Raw genomic sequence first — 17,516 nt, 5'->3', positions numbered from 1 at the left:
AATAGTTTCCAGCAAGTAGACCCCCTGCCTGGAAATATCAGTGCATAATGCATACCTTGCCATATATCTAAATATAATACACTCACCACCCGTTTTATTAAAACATGTACAAGCAGCAATTACTGGCCACTTTATCAGGTACATCCAGCTTAACCATGCATGTTATAAGCGCACAATTACGGACTGTAGCACTTCTTCTTGCCCAGTTTGTCAGCCAATCTCTAGCCTGTCCATTACTGGTCCATGAGTTCTGTTATCTCTCTACCCTGTCCATCACTGGTCAATGAATACTGGTCTTCAAATCTTGTTTTGGCAGTAGAATATTCTCTACATAACGACAGTGACAACAGCACCAGTGACATACTAGCGGATGTTGTGGTGGTATGAGTTTGTGGAGCCCAGCAGAGTTATAACAGGTTTTACATGTCGTTGTCACTATTAAACTGAGAAATTCTGCCACCCAAAAAATATCTAGCAAGCAGAGGTCCTGCGATCAGAAACTAATCACCCATAAAGAGTTGGAAGTTGGCTAACTCTAGTTGTGTATTGCAAGAGATGTGCTATAGTCTTTAACTAGTTACAAGGTTTTTCTAATAAGTGAAATTTGCTGGTAATAACATGCATGGAATTTTACATATTCTACAGTGTTCAGTGTTCTGTATTTAGCCACCATGATCAGTTGATATATTATTTTGATAAATGAAGCATAAAGATATGTAATTTCACAAATCCTGACGGGTTATTTATGCTTTGGTTGCTTCAGTGAGCTAGACGATTTTTGTTGCTCCTTTTCACAAAACAGCAAATAATCCAATCCAGGATTCAAATCTGAAACATCGCAAGTTAAAGCTGTCTAGTAAAATGTATAAAAACACAAAGCACCTATCATTTTTTCTCAAATTGACTCAAATGCTTGCAATGGAACCATACTGTTATTATTGCATAATCAATGTGGTAAGCAACCTACACAACCAAGTTTTATGTAAATATGGACCTTTGAATTTATTTATTAATTAATTCAAAGTGTGGACAAGATTTTAGTCAAATATAAATTTAATTAGGTGTTCTAATTTAGGTTGCACTTAAAATTGATGAAATGTGTATCAGAAAAAAGACTACAGAAACAAGCAGCTTTCATATTAAATGAAAAAAATCTTTAAAACACTGGACCTCTTCATTAAATATTATTAAATCCCAAGTTTTAATGTTTACAGCAAAAACCTTTAGAAAAGTGTAGTGTAATTCCACAGACACAGTTCATGCCTCTGGAAACAATGATGACACTTAACTATGGCTTGCCAGAATCTCAAAAGATTGTTCACCTTTGAATCTGTAATACAATGTGTCAGTTACAATTAAAACATGTTTTGAATATGAATTAACCTAGTATAGCCACTTGCAGTTACCTCAGTGAGAATTAGAAAAGGTGATCAACCAAACAATTCAGTTTTCCTGAGCTAAGGCTCATTAGTCTTTTGCAAACACTCTAAAACACCCTTATTAAATCAGCAGAGAAGCACAAAAGCACATCTGCCCTAACCCACACTGCAACATCATGTTTGCTCTTGTTAATACCTCTTGCCAAATCACCTTGCCCCTCAATATTTAATAATGTAATGGCTAGGGAAAGTGACCTGTTATCAAACACGTTTTTTGCCTCTGTTGGGTTTGAAATTCACTGCCTTCTGCTTATCAAAAGAACCTGCTATAAGTTGCCCTAGGTGCTGCTGTGGTGTGCTTACCTTAAAATGCTGTGCCCTTCTCTCAAGGAGTATGCTTTTACCATGATGGCCAGTTACACTTCGCTACACTCACTTCCCATTAACCTCTCAACTTCTTTGCCGGCACCTCCTCCCTGGTAGGGTAATGCGGTCCACCTCAGGGCAAAATGTAGGAGCTTTCTAATCCAGTATTATACCTGTTTTTAAATGTGACCCGGAGCACCTGAGTACAGTACGTTAACTGTCAATATTTTGCTGCTCAGGAGGTATCTGATCTGCTCTGACATTCAAATTCAAGAATGCAAGCAGACAAGAATGCAAGCAGAGCTTCTCTCAAACCAATGCTGCTTTTCTCAGTATTGCACAGGAAAAAAGTAAACCTCATCTTCACACAGAGTTCGCATAACAGTTTCGACACATCTGAGCTGCAGTCTGATCTGAGATGTCCAATGACTGAAAATGCAAGAGAAATCCAAGCCAGAGGCTCAAGGTTCCAAACTTGGTATAAGTGCCTACTGTCCTGTAGCTATCATCTGTACATCTTATCTAAACATGGATGGAATCAACATTAATGCAAGGTATAAATGCACTCTGAGCTTAATGTGATCGAATGTGGGAGGATCATCCTGACCACCTCTGGAGAGTCACACTGATCAGATTGTGGCCAAGTGTAAATGCACTCTACACAGGCACCTGCATGTAGGATAGCAACATCAGTTTATTTTGTTGGGAATTCTGGTATTTGATTTGTCAAAAATGGAGGACTCATCACTTTCTTTTGGGGGTGACAGCATTCTCAACACAAGAACTAGAATTTATGACGATATCTGCAGACAGATGATACATTTCCTTACCAGAGTATTTATAGACCGTTCAGTAAAATCTTATATGTTGATTATATACTTGTCATGTTATTTTAGTTTCAATTAATTTAATTGGATCATTGGACAGACTTGGACAGATGTCTGCCTTCCATGTGCATAATGACATCGGTCCTTATGTCCAGCCACCAGAGTGTGGAGGGGAAACAAAATTCTGCACTCACTCATGGTTCTGAGCAGAGAGTTGTACTGTGAGGCATCTCAACATTTTCATGCTTGGTTGCGAGATATTAATTATCTCTCCCTTGTCATTGGTACTGTTGAGCCATGGCCAAAGTGACACTGTAATTACACCACTGATATCCCTTCCTTGTCCCAGCAGGAAATTGAATATGAGAGCTGATTAAAACTCTGCTTACCCAGACTACGGACTCCGGTCAGATTTAATTGTGTCCCAATTATTGCAGCTAAACGTATGGGTGTTGCCTCATGTATTTTCAAGTTAACCATGTTGATTTGATTGAAAAGTGACAGCTGTCACTTGTCATAATTATGACTTTAGCGTGGAAAGTTTGAAGAGAGAGTAATTAATAAGCTTGTTTCTGTTGTTGCTTCTGCCATCATCAATGCTCATTAAATAAAAGATCGTAAAACCAAACATATATCTTGAGCAAACAGGGGAGGCTGCTCTGGAGCTAAAAACATTATTACTGAAATTGATTAATCTAGGATTTAAGGTTCATCAATTTGCCCACTCTCTCCTTGAAGGCCTACGCACACACAGTTCTTCTGCTTCAACAGGCTACAGTCAAGGGTTGAGAAGTCATATTCATCCAACTAGGCATGTTGGGTTTCATGAGCCCTACATATAAACACAATCATAATAAATGCTGAGAGGTCGAATGGTGCAGAAGACATGAAAGGTGTCACTTTCCTAGATGTGCAGTATTTGTAATGACAGTTTTCAACTATTTGAGAAGGCACATGGATCAAAAGAAAGCTAAAGAATACAGAATGTAAAGGTAAAAGTGCCAGCTGGGTTACTGCTAGTGCCATTAGACTTACTAATTCACTTCAAAGGAGATAAGCATTTTAAATAGACTGGTGCGAAAAATTCATCAAAGCAAGACAGTGACAAAATGCTTGATTATGTCTGGAGTTTCCCCAAACCAAAGCTGCCGGATTAATTTAGAGAATGCCCTCCCACTTGCTGATTACAATTAATTGACATTTCCATTAACAAGTGTTCCTATTTAGATTTAACTACAAAATGAAACATTCAAAGGATTGTTTTATTGTAATAACTTGCATTTAGTTACTTGCAATACAAAGCAAATATCCTGCCAATGGGTGTATTGGGGGATTAAATGAGCAAATAAAGCTGTAAGGCATGCCCTCCCCCCAAGACAGACCAGCTGGGTAAAGTCACTAGTTACACCTAGTCTGACAGTGCTATCGAGGGTGAATAAACTTCAAGGATACAAATGAGCTCTTTTGTAAGACTCTCTCTCCATGATATCTGCAAAACTATTTGTAATTTTTTTCAGGCAAAATTTTCATAAAACTTAAAAACTCCCCAGCCACTTTATGAAGTTGATTTAAAATCTATCTGCACAATTAACACCAGCCATCCACTATCCCTCATCAGTGTTTGATTTCTCTTGATTAGATATTCTTCAATGGCAGACCACTCTCAACCTAGTAGTGACACTGACTTGTGTAAAACATTCAACAGCACTGCTCTGCCCCATACACTTGTACTGCAACCATGCCTCTTTCATGTGAGTGTTAACAATGCATTAAGAGTAGTCCCCTGCTCATATCAAATCTGGTCAGCAGTGGACCAGCAGCAGAGAGTGACTTTAAAATTATGCAAAGAAATAGATGGGCTACAGTCTGCATATGTGCACCTGTAAATTGGACCTAAAAGAATGTTAAATTAAAGTGGCCAGTGAGTGTATCCTTCTCTGTCTCTTATATATATTGAATAGAGATAGGAGAGAGAGAATATAGATAGATAGATAGACAGACAGACTGACTGACTTACAGGCAAGAATAAAAAGTCAGTTTTACCAAAAATACATATAAATAATGTGGCAGTAAGAATACAAGCTACTACTAAATTTAGCTTGTTTTCTCACTGCCACGTGATGTATACACATTTTTGGTAAAAATGACTTTTATTCTTCCCTGTAACAATCTAATTAACTCTCTTACGTTTAAATGCCTTTCCTTTTCATTTAAATGAAAAACATTATTTGCAGTCATAATGCAATCATGTTACACCAACTTGAGAGCTTCTTATTCCATGAAGGTCTATGGTATACACAAATGTCTTATCTCTTCTTCTAGATTATCTTTGTTTAATTCAAGCTACATCTCAGGGTGCAATATACAGAACTACAATTTCCTGCAATGTTGTGAACTCAGTTTAATTATATCAAATAAATTTTAATTTGGTTGCTTGGAATCAGTGCAAGCTCCAAACTGTTACTCCAGGACAGTAACTGGATATCAGGCACATGGGGTCAGCACTTTGTAATCACCATATGGTGGACTTCACTGATGGCCAAAAAAATAAACTCCTCTTTGGGATGCAATTTTTCTTCATTTTATATGGCACACCCATAATGTATCTGTGGGACATTATGAAGCATGTGAACAGATCGGCCACATGAAGATAACAGTGATGATGATGATGATGATGATGATGATGATGATGATGATGATGATGTCGAGGAGAATTGTGAGAGAGTAGAGGAAGACAACAAGAAGGGGGTAACACACAAGCGACATTAGTAAATGAGCAATGCTCTAGTATCAACCATTTTCTTGTATTTTTACATACATTTCTAAGGCCATACTAAGGTACAAAGATCTGTTATCTAGCTAACGGTTTCCCCTATCTCACTTGCATTAGAATTAACAATTAAACCTCAGTAGTTTAACTGATCAACTTGGGGGTTTATAAATGTAGTCATAAGGAATCATAAGGAAGTCCAGATGGAAACTTCATTATCATATCATATTGTTCACATAACCTGTCACTGTAAATTACAAAATACATCACCGGTCACTGTAAATCATAATGCAATTAGGAAAAGGTCTAAGATCTAAGTTAGTTTCAGCACTACATTATCTAAGACATGTCCTGTTCTCTCGCCAAAATTAAACAATGGCGGCGGTTATGTGCAATACGGGGATTTAGTTGAGCACTACTGAGTACCCTGTTTGCGAGAGGATTTGAGCGCGTGTGTTTGATCACCCAGATTCTACGCCACCCCATTCTGCACCACCCCCGCGTGTCTGTGTTTATGAACATTTACCAGCTGAGTTACAGGAGCAACATTTCTAATGAGAGAAAGAATCGTATCAGGAGGCATTAAGAAAGCAGCTATCTGAAAATTTCCAGAACATGTTCAAAAAGTGTGAAAAGTTTAAGTTATGTGGCTCGTCATTTAGTGCGAGCATACATCACAGAATGGCAAATACAATTATTAATATTCCGCTGGTGTGAATATATACGTCATTTTATGCACGACTATTTCCACTGACGATTTGGGGACGTCTCTTTGTACTCTGCGTGACGTTACAGTGGGTACTGTTTAAAGCTTCTGGTATCAGTCATGTCTAGCCAGAGTCGTGGCGGATTTAACCCTGGCGTCAGTGTAAGCTGAAAGACCTTTACTCGTGATCTGCCTTGTCTAAGCGTCTTTGTTGTTGTTGTTTTTTTTAAACATCAGTGAAAGGTGATTGGCTCATCCTTTGTTCGTTCTACAAGTGTTCTTTTCAAGGGGCTTTGCTTTGGTTTATTCCATTTTAAAAGAGCTTCTGTAGGAAGAATATTCGTCCGTGCATCGCCCATTTAAAGCTACAGAGGACTGTGACATAAACTAACTGTGAACAGGTAACTATGAAACTGGGGGAAAAAAACAAATTATATATATATATATATATATATATATATATATATATATATATATAGAGAGAGAGAGAGAGAGAGAGAGAGAGATAGATAGATAGATAGATAGATAGATAGATAGATAGATAGATAGATAGATAGATAGATAGATAGATAGATAGATAGATAGATAGATAGATTTTAAATTAGGGGAAACTGTAGATAAATGAGGCACTATCACACGAGTACTGATATATGCTTAAAAAAAATGTAACTTTGAATGTTTTATATTTCTGTCACTTCTGATGTTAAATATATCTATTATATATTTATTTAGGATAATTAAATTGTTGCTTGTCTTGGTTACCTGTCTTGACTGATGTGTGTGTGTGTGTGAGTGTGTGTGTGTGTGTGTGTGTGTGTATATATATATATATATATATATATATATATATATATATATATATATATATATATAAATATCTCTCCTACAGCCCATGGCGTTAACTGTGAACTCTTGCTGGATAGTGGCTTTGAGTGCATGCCTTGCACTAACGGCAGGAGCGGAGTGCGGTAGGGAATGTGCACTCTGTGTCTATCACTTGTTGGGGCAGCAAACAGAGAGTGGCACTGTGGTAGGTCTGCTATTATCCATCTTTTTATTTATTCTTTTCTTGAAAAAGTATCCTTCCTTGTGCAAAATTACAACAAAAGAATCCCTTTATAATCATATACTTTTCCCAATGTTTAAAATGTTGGCGAATGCTGAACAGAAAACTAATGAATGCCATTATAAAAGACCAGAAAAATGGTAACAAATGGAACATATTAACATATGTCTGGTATTATCTTTAAATAGTAATTGACCGCTTAGTTAATTAATAATAAATCAATTATTCATAAATAAAGTAAGTTATTTGCTTAAGTCTTACCTTTTGCAATTTTTAATTTGTTATATTCCAACACTACTGAAACATAAGCCAACAGCTAAAAAGACTGTCTCAGTTTTTAATTCTATTTACTCTCATTATTATGTTTTTATAACAGTAGTAGTAATTATGTTTTACTGCATAACACAGTAGTTCTGCCCTATAGTTCTCCTATATATATCCCATCTTCTAGAGTATATGTGATGTCAGGACTAGATGGGCACCTTAATGAGATATGGGATATTATTCACAGTATGCCAACAGTTAAATACATCCTGGTGTGAAAAAAGAGGTTGTGATCACTATTAACTTTAATGACATTAACATAACTTTATACTTCCAAGTAACAAAATGAAATAAAGCAGCTGTTTATGAAACAACTTAGGTTAGGCATGCCACCTGGTGGAGGAAAAATCTCCCACCACGGAGGTTCTCAATTTGGCACTGATTAACTTATCATCCTAGACCTGCATGCTGGAATGTGGAGGGAGCATGGACTTGAGTAGGCTTGAGCTATGCCGAGATGCCCTCAGTGAAGATGAACGCATCACCATTGACAGCCCAACCCTGGAAGCGCAGGATCCCAGGCACCTTCTCACCAAGAAATACGGTGGCTTCATGAAACGCTATGGCGGGTTCATGATGAAGAAGGGACTCGAGCTGCGTGGGGCTGAGAGTGACAGCCTGGGGGCTGTGAGTAAGAAGTATGGTGGCTTCATGAAGAAGGAAGAGCCCAGAGCTCCTTCCGAGGAGCAACAACTTGACCTGCTGCGTGAAGTCCTGAGGGTGGGCCTCGGTGCAGAGGCAGGGCCCCAGCACGAGGGGGAGGAAGCAGCCAAGCGTTATGGTGGCTTCATGAGGAGTGTGCGTGGGGGGAGCAGCACTGAGGAGGTGGGGAGGGACCTCCACAAACGCTACGGGGGTTTCATGCGCCGTGTGGGCAGGCCACAGTGGCTTGATGAGCAGAAGGGCTACGGAACTTATAAACGCTGGAAGGATGGAGGGGAGTCCGCGCTGCCAGACACTCAGAAGAGATATGGAGGGTTCATGGATTAAGAATATTTTTGGAGATTAGAAGGAACATTCATCTCAAACATCCCAAATTGGTGTAGAGCTTGCCACTTCTTTAATTTATTTTTATATACACATATACCAGCATCTTTTTTTTGTCATGGCTATTGTGCAGTTATCCTTCATGTTCTTTGTTTATTAGTATGTTTCCCATATATAAATAATAGATAGATAGATAGATAGATAGATAGATAGATAGATAGATAGATAGATAGATACATACATACATACATACATACATACATACATACATACATAGATAGATCGATAGATCGATAGATCGATCGATAGATCGATAGATAGATAGGTTGATAGGTTGTTTCTATGTCCACCCCACTTTTTTTCTATATATGGATATTCCTTTGTATATAGAAAAGTTCAAGAGATCTTGAGATTATCACCATTCTGTGGATGTGTGCAAGACACATCAGTCACAGAAAATCAGTTTCAGGGTGTGCTTTTCTTTCCGGAGTTTCCTCATTATGTTGTAGGTTATTCATTTGCCTGTGCAAGTAACAGTTAATTTCAGATTCAACTACATGTAGTTGCTAATGTTGATGTTTGTAGCATATAGTTTTAACTGCATTTACTTTCTCTTTGAATCAAACCAGCGTGTCTGACACAGCAGATGTACAGAATACAATAAATTAATCTGAATGCACAAATGAAATGCGTCAGTGACCTGCTCATCTATTGGGAAATTAACCTGAACAATGATCATCACTGTACCATAAGTGCCTCCAAAACTATGTCATTCCCCTGGTAAGCAGGTCCCTATTGACACTTATAAAACAATAGGCCAATAGAATAAAATGGTCTAGCTACATATCTGGAGATACGAGATACCTTATAAAGAACCATACCTTTTCTTCAGAAGTCATATATGTTATTTTTTTAAGGGGCTTACTGCCTGCAACAGAAACAAACAAACAAACAAAATATCTTATGATAAGAAGATTGTGCATAGACTACACTACATAATGAGAAAAGTATATATTATACATTAATGTAAACAACAAAAATATAAAACACACAATTTGTTTATACCTACAAAATTCCCTGTATGGGATGGACATTTGATTTCTTATCCATGGGTCCAATTAACCAGATAGAGATGACAGTATATGTTCATACCTCATCAACAGTAGTATGAAGCTGGATGTTTTGTTAAGAAGTAAATAATCTAGAAAACATAAAACGTGTTTTAAGTAGCTTGTGTTTTAAAAGCTGTCTCCATTTTAAAACAGATTTAATTGTCTTACAGATATGACTATAAAACAGATATGACGATAATTCCTTGCACAAGAATTTAGTAGTTTCTCACGCTCAAGAATTTAGTCGGATATCAGATATCCTCACGGGGATACAAATTAGGGAACATTGGAATCCGTGTGTAGTCTCTCCAATGAAAAAAAAATTCAATATTAAACGGAAAGCAAATAAAATATGCCTAAATTAAATTTGCGTTTGCAGAAACATCTTAACTTTAATTTGTGCCATTAGTCGAATAAGAAAGACACCCACAAGCCTTTGCGCGACGGTAGCCATAGGAAAAATCATGTGACTGTTAGCGTTATTGCACAACTAGCAGGGAATTGTAATTACAAGGTTGTGTGTTTACGTCCAAATTTTCCTCGCGATTTCATGTTGACTCCATTCCATGACAGGAGACTAAGACCAGTCAAGTGTTTGTAGCTGACAGACAAGGAGGTGAGTACTGGCGTCTATAATTTATGGATTATAGTATTTTGGAGACAAGCGCAGTGATTCAATGTACTTGACACTACGTCCAATAAATAGAATTATCTAGCTATCGTTAGCTAATTTATTTCAGTTTGCTAACCTAGTTATCATACCACAACTAAAACCTGAAAGGTCAGGCTAGCGATAACTTTCACTCAGACCTTCTGCGGATGTACAGTATTTAACTAGGTAGTTGTCTGGGTGTTTGTTAGTTCAAGTACACCCTACCCTTAACTAGGTTAAATTACTCGTTTCACGACTACAAGATGCAGCGTATGATAAGACTAGTAAAAGTTTTAAATTAAGTCACTGTATCCGATTTGTTTGTGCTCATTATGCATCTAATCCCGTAGGCGCAGCTCAAAATGAATTTTCTCGTGGAGACTCTCCGCGTGATATTGCTGACCATCTACTACCTCTTGGAAGCTTTTGTAAAACTTTTCATTACACTTGAGAAGAAGAATGTGGCTGGCGAGATAGTGCTTATCACGGGAGCAGGCGGGGGTATTGGCCGGCTCCTGGCGATAGAGTTTGCTACAATGGATGTTTCACTGGTGCTATGGGACATTAATTTGGAGGGCTTAAAGGAAACTGCACGTGCAGTAAACGAAAAGGGTGCTACACGGGTATACTACTACCAGACGGATTGCAGCGACAGGGCCGAAGTTTACCGAGTGGCAGAGCAGGTGAACTACTCCAAAACCTGACGCGCAACAAGAAAAACCAGATTTGTCATTATGGTTTGAACAATGTGGAACAAACTTTTGATCACTCCACTGTAGTCTATAAAATGTATGTTTTCTTTTCCTAACGACAGTAGAACGTAAAGTGCCTTGGCCTGCAAACACTAGGCTATTTACAAGCCAAGTGTTTGTTTTTAAAGGCTGCTTCATGATAGTGTTAATAGTGTTTCAGGAAGTTATACTTTCAGCACAGATTCAATTGATTTAAAGGAAATAATTTGGATGTGCGTGCGATGCACATCAGTTAAGCTGTTAAACAACATGGCTCATCCACATATTACAAATGAGTCATTAAGTTATGACGGTACTTTTGTCTAAACTTTGCATTAATTCCAAAGCACTAGTTCTTCATAACCCTCATTTATCTTTTGTTTATGCATCATTTAATCATGTAGGTATTTTGTTCAGTACTGTTCATTTGCTTAATAATTGTTTTTTTTACCCCCATTGTCCTTTTGCAGGTTAAGCAAGAGGTTGGAGATGTCACCATTCTCATAAACAATGCTGGTATTGTCACTGGCAAGAAGTTCATGGAGTCTTCAGATGTTCTTGTTGAGAAAACAGTCAGAGTAAACACGATGGCACATTTTTGGGTATTAACAAATTGTCTGAAATGTTGTTTTGTTAAAGAAATGCCTTTTTTAAAGAACAAAAGCTAAGACCTAGTATTGTTTGTGTTTTTTTTATTCCATTGTTGTAATGCCTGTATATTTACATTTGAACAGTGTGTGTAGCTATTCATGCAGTTTGTGGTGGTGTTTTTTTTTTGTTTGTTTGTTTGTTTTTTATTGCAGCAAATGTGTGTTTTTGTGCATCTGTTTCAGACATATAAGGCCTTTCTTCCAGCAATGACTGGCAAAAACCATGGACACCTGGTTTGCATTGCTAGTTCTGCAGGCCTCATAGGCGTTAATGGCCTGGCAGGTAATGCTCTTGGCATCAACGTACCAAATCAGATGCTGATCATTATCCTTTTAAATGAATTTCATTCCCTGCTTTATTTTCCTGACCTTAGAATACCCTTAGTATTTTGTATTCGGATGATCTCTCCATGGCCTTAGTAGAGCTTTTCTGAGGAAGAAGAGTCTTGGGTTTTTAGCTCCTAAATTTCTAATTTGCTGGCTTTAAAGTTATAAAGTCCAAATAAAGAATAAGGATGCAGACTCAAGTCTATTCCAAGTTACACATTTTTAAAATGTTTTTGAGGTACCCTCCGGAGAATGTGTAACTCCGACAAAGACACTCCGGTTTTTATACAGATTTTTATACAGCTTTCAGGTGCAATGAGGTCATTTTTTACATTCCAGTCTTTGACGATACCACCATTATGTCCAAACTATTTATGTAAATTGAGATTTGACACCATGATATCCCAACGAAAGGGACATATTTGATATATATATATATATATATATATATATATATATATAGATATAGATATATAGATATATAGATATTTTTATATATAGATATTTTTATATATAGATATATAGATATTTTTATATATATATATAGATATATAGATATATAGATATATAGATATATATATAGATATATAGATATATATATTAAAAAACCTGAATAATCCACTTTTCTCCTGCTCAGTGGCCTTTAAGATCACTGCACCATGTCCTCAGATGCCCACAGAGGCATTACTAAAGATTCTATTTATATGGATAAATCTTTGGATGCATCTGGTATGTCCACAGAGACATTAAAAGGCCACTGCACTGAGGTCACAGATCACTTTATGAGAGTACCGAATAATATTTAACTCGACACTTTAATTCTCTTTTGTCTACAAAACATTTTATTACCTCAGGTGAATCAGTGGTGGATTACTGCTACTTTTGTTCTCTGTACACATGCTCAGTTTCCAGGTGATGGCTGGAAGGTGAATGTCTAAAACTGCTTTGTACATGAAAAATTTCTTTGCTTCCTCATAGATTACTGTTCGAGTAAGTTTGCTGCTGTGGGCTTTGCTGAGTCAGTGGCTCTTGAACTAATCGCCACAGGAAAGGATGGCATCAAGACCACAATAGTGTGCCCATACTTCATCAACACTGGCATGTTCAATGGCTGTATTACGAAGTAAGTAATTAAATGGATATTAAATTTAGTTTCAGTGTCCACTATAGCTTCAGGGTGAATCTGAGCACATCTTGATTTCAGTCATTTTACATTTTACATTTACATTTACGGCATTTATCAGACTCTTGTCCAAAGAGAATTACAAAGTGCTTTGTCATTTACTCATAGAATATATCCTACTACAGTAGATTAGAGTCCAACATATCAATCAACTAGAACTAGAGTCATTTTTATGTATTTATGTATTTGTTTGTGCTTAATGTATAAAAGGATAGATAGGATACTGTAGCATTTCTTATTTTAACTGGTTTCCCTTTAGAATCCTCAATTTTGTTCTTTGGTTTTTAATATAATTTCTTTTGGACCTAAATACTTCAACAAACCTCAAATATACTTTATTGATTATTTGGAGACTTCATAGATTACTTAATAGAATGGCATTTGAGAAAAGAACTTCCAAGAGAGGAGAGCATTTGTCAGAGGCTTGGTGTGCTTTTGACACCCCCTCATGTCAGTAGGCTAGTTTTCATTTTAAACAGGCCTCAGCCCAAGAGCATGTTTGTCTGTGTTTTGAGTGCCATTCTGGCTATTTGGCAGAAGTGTTGGCAGTTGAATGTGTCTTGCATATATAGCCTGCTTGGACCACCAGAACAGAGCTCACTTTGGAGGAGAATTCTTATCTATGTCTCTGGTAGTGGTAATATTCTTCTTCTTTTCTGGAAACAAATGTACTTTTTTAAAAATATACTTGAAAAGATGACCTGTGAGACCTGTTATTTCAAATACATATGTTTCTGCCACAATAAATTGTGCATAAAATAGACCTAAAGGGTACTATGTAACTACTGAGCGATTGCAAAATTAATAATCATGCAACGATCTACAGAGAACTAAAATATCTTGCATATAGAGGCTATAAATATAAAGTTTTCCTGATAACAGAATTTTGAATGTTTGTTACACTGAGCATGCTGCATCTAGAATCTGCAGATTTAGAAACTTCATAAGAACATAGTAAGCCTGATGGTAAACAATGCATTAATTTGATCTTATGCAACGTTCACCCCTTGTAGAAGGGTAGTTTAACACCTTCACATTTAAGGATTGTGTACAACTTTGTCTACAAGGAAGAATGCTTGTATCTATATTTGTTGTCATGCTTGAGTTTAAGTATTCAGCATCCATATTGGCAGTGAAAACAATGGGGTTCATGCATCCCTAATAATAAAGGCCTTGTTGAGCAAAACCTAACTTCTTCCTTACAAGAGCAGGGAAAAATGTGCCATGCTGAAGGTATCTAAGGCATCACAGTCTTCACACTCAGTATGATAAGTATGCTGCTCTGCTTTTTGTAGATGGCCTCGCATGCTTCCCATCCTGGAACCAGAGTATGTTGCGAAGAAGATCATGAATGCCATTCTGACAGACCAAACCTACCTGTTAATGCCAAAGACCGTATACCTTTTAATAATCCTGAAAAGGTAAGGCCACATATTAAAGCCTGAACTCATTATTGCCTGCTCTTCCCTGCACATAGGGCTGGGTCATTCAGAAAGCACTTGCAGGTAGATGAGCTATGTGGTCCTGTCAGGGTGTTAATGAGGCATAGGGTGCCATGCTGTCACCTTTGCCAGCTGTATGCCACCCCAGTCTAGTCAGGCATTTCAATGGCAGAACAATGGGAAAAGATGCTTATGCATTTCAGTCTCGTGTAACCCTGCCTCTCGCATGTGTCTGAGAAATGGTGTGGTCCTGATTTAAGCATGTAACATCCTCCCATTGTGCATCTATAAAGATGTTGTGTATCTTCAAAAATCCTAGTCAGTGCTTGATTGTTGGGTTATATTGTTTTACTGAGTTTTAGCAACTTGTGTTTTGTTAACTCAATGTAACAGTTGTAATACTTAGATACATGTAGAAAATAGGGCCTCACCGAGCACAAGTTGAATAAACACCTGCAGTGTTTATAAACATCAGAAACCCAGTGTTGCTGCACTGTACAGCTGAATTCTTAAAGGGGTTGTGCGCTTCGACAAACTTGCTGAGCATGTTCATTTTGTGCACTTCTTACTTTTTTCAAGTGATTTCACAACAGCCTGTGACCATTACAGACAACAGAACAAAGCGCAAAGTGTAGCAGATATAATTGACACCTGTTTGATTGGGCAAGGAATTGTGACCCCCAGTTTGAAAAAACTGTCAAATTAATTCCAGCCTGAAGATGGTACAGTTATTTTGACAGAGGGGCTGCAATTATCTTTGTTTTCTATGTTTGAATACGAGACAGTAGCCATTATTATGGTAATATAATTTCACACTTGTAAGAGAACTAGCCATCTGAAACATGTCTGCATCATGGTCATTCAAATCATTTTCATGTACATTAAATCAAAACTATCATTATCTACTCTTTTGTCTTTTATCATGCAGGTTAGTTTCTTAGTCTCATTTGACACATGACTCTTCCACCGGCTTCTTGAAACTCCATCCTAAACATGAATACTCTTTTTAATGCTGATATGAGATCTTTCTGTAGATGAGACATGCATCAGTGTGTTGTAAACCATGATTTTATGTGCACATGTTTTTTTGGGGGGGGGGGGGCAGGCAATCAAAGGTTGTCCAATATGGTGTCAGACTTTTCAAATTCTTATAGTTCCGGCACTCATCTTCTTTTCAGCTCATTTCATCTGTCGCTGTCGGCTGTTTAAATAGCACCTGTCCTCTCGTCTTCAGGCGTCTGCTGATTGAGTGTCACTGTGGTATGCACTACAGCGTGACAATGTTCAAAGTAAATAATTCAGCGCTTCTGTTTTCCACAGCCTGGTGCCATGGAAAGAAGCAGTGATCCTGGGCATGTATCTAGGAGCATTTAACTTCATGGACACTTTCAAAGGAAGACAAAAGAAAAAGGATTAAGCCATAATCGTTCATCTGCCTTAACATGTATGTAGTTTTAACATGATTTTATTTATATTTTTATTATAAATTGGAACTTGTAAAATTTTATTTCAGGACCAAATGGTGCAGGAAATGTTAGAAAGGCTTCAATAATCAGTTATGGAGCCTGATCCTAATCTATTTATAGTTTTACTTATTTTAGGCTCTATTGTATTAAAAGCTTTTAAAGGAGCAGAATGAGGATAAAGTAGACTTGAAAGCCTTCTGAGGCTAATTTATTGTTTTTATTCATTTTTGTCAGTTCTAAACTGTTATTTGTCCAGTTGAACATTTGAGAATTGATTTAAATAAGTGTAAAGTGTTGACCCTTGCATTAAGTAACCCATACTTTGTAATAGTTTAACTTGGTTCTAACCCATTTCCTCATTACTTTGCTATACTGTACCATTTGACCACTAAGCAAAGTGGCTTCTGTATACTGTATTCTGTATACTGTGCTATTGTGTTATTTTGAAAGTGGTATGTACCATATACATCAGAGAGGTGAATGCACTGTTACAAGAATAAGCTGAAGAGAATGCAAAATCTTGAAACACTTTACAGTGAATACACAATGATTGTTTTTTGTTTTTTTTTCATGCAACTTCAAGAAACTGCTTCTCTTTTAAAAAATGCCTCAAGATTGTGTAAGTTGACTCACTGTAATAATTGAATTGTGCCCTGCCAACATTTGAATCATGGTCAAAAATGTGCTATTATGCAAAAGAAATTTCCTCAACATAATCCACTGTTCTGTGAAAATATTTAGTGTGTGAGAGAGGCTGTAGGTCCCCTTTGGCATATGCCAGTTCACTGACTCTTCATCCATTCTGTGCTCTATTTGCGGGTGTTGGGTGGAACAGTCCTCTGCACTACCCAGCGAATATTTTTTGCACTCCAGCCAGAACAAAGTCTAGTTCCAGACTGGATTGTGAAGGGAACTCACATTATCATGCCCTCAACCACAGTTATTCACCCATTACTGGACTACATCAAGACTTTAAAGAACTCTCTTGTTTTAAGGTTCTAAACAAAATGACTGCACAAAAGCTAGTGTGATGGAAAAATACTTAATAAAAATGTTTTGTTGAAAAGGTGGTATCGAGGGGAGTATACCAAATCTATATTACTACAAAAATCTCACAAACCCATAAAAAGAATAACTGCTAGGCTACAGCAGTCAGCCAAAGCCTTTCTCTGCTGTAACTGACTGGATATATTTAGCTCTAATAGCGACGGACCGAAATTCTTCCAATTAATATAGTAAGTAAACATGTTTTAAAACACGTTAATGATGCAATTTGTTTGATTGTATATAATTCCGTACATAAATCTATAAACAAATCTATTTTAATGTAATAGAATGTGTAATGTTTGTTCCATTAGTTTGGTGAGTGAGAGAGGGACGGAGAACAGTTAAGCGCACAAAAACCGGCCCGTTATCTGTTTAGCACCTGCTTGCAGTGAAGAGCGTTCGGCAGGCACGAGTTTTGACACCATAACCCCGCGCGAGAGGAGCCAGAGAAGAGAGACAGCAGAGCAGCGATAAGAGGAGC

At 37.3% G+C, this 17,516-nt stretch overlaps 2 protein-coding genes across 3 annotated transcripts; both read left to right on the top strand.

Moving 5' to 3' along the window:
* Positions 1-6,164: 6,164 nt before the first annotated feature.
* On the top strand, positions 6,165-9,200 carry penka (proenkephalin a). Its single transcript, XM_027031583.3, has 3 exons — positions 6,165-6,449; positions 6,938-7,078; positions 7,838-9,200. Exons 2-3 carry the CDS (start codon positions 6,941-6,943, stop codon positions 8,426-8,428), a joined length of 729 nt encoding a protein of 242 aa, XP_026887384.2. The 5' UTR covers positions 6,165-6,449; positions 6,938-6,940; the 3' UTR covers positions 8,429-9,200.
* Positions 9,201-9,999: 799 nt separating this feature from the next.
* Positions 10,000-17,066, top strand: sdr16c5a (short chain dehydrogenase/reductase family 16C, member 5a). Of its 2 annotated transcripts, XM_027029966.3 has the most exons (7): positions 10,000-10,153; positions 10,540-10,872; positions 11,391-11,522; positions 11,754-11,853; positions 12,876-13,020; positions 14,376-14,501; positions 15,843-17,066. In XM_027029966.3, exons 2-7 carry the CDS (start codon positions 10,552-10,554, stop codon positions 15,937-15,939), a joined length of 921 nt encoding a protein of 306 aa, XP_026885767.2. In that variant the 5' UTR covers positions 10,000-10,153; positions 10,540-10,551; the 3' UTR covers positions 15,940-17,066. The 2 variants fall into 2 exon arrangements, with proteins under 2 accessions (XP_026885767.2, XP_081578804.1); XM_081722678.1 differs by lacking the exon at positions 14,376-14,501.
* The last annotated feature ends 450 nt before the right edge of the window (positions 17,067-17,516 follow it).

This window comes from Electrophorus electricus, chromosome 11 (assembly GCF_041902795.1).
Source record: "Electrophorus electricus isolate QZ-2024a chromosome 11, ASM4190279v1, whole genome shotgun sequence".
In the NCBI taxonomy this organism is placed as follows: domain Eukaryota; kingdom Metazoa; phylum Chordata; class Actinopteri; order Gymnotiformes; family Gymnotidae; genus Electrophorus; species Electrophorus electricus.
This window is presented reverse-complemented; position numbering and strand designations above follow the sequence as displayed.

Bases quoted from the DNA above. Each gene is read 5' to 3' on its own strand.
- penka (XM_027031583.3), top strand. From the start codon at position 6,941: ATGGCGTTAACTGTGAACTCTTGCTGGATAGTGGCTTTGAGTGCATGC. The intron at 7,079-7,837 runs GTAGGTCTGCTA...TTATCATCCTAG, and splicing joins AAACAGAGAGTGGCACTGTG to ACCTGCATGCTGGAATGTGG.
- sdr16c5a (XM_027029966.3), top strand. From the start codon at position 10,552: ATGAATTTTCTCGTGGAGACTCTCCGCGTGATATTGCTGACCATCTAC. The intron at 11,523-11,753 runs GTATTAACAAAT...CATCTGTTTCAG, and splicing joins ACACGATGGCACATTTTTGG to ACATATAAGGCCTTTCTTCC. The intron at 11,854-12,875 runs GTAATGCTCTTG...GCTTCCTCATAG, and splicing joins AGGCGTTAATGGCCTGGCAG to ATTACTGTTCGAGTAAGTTT.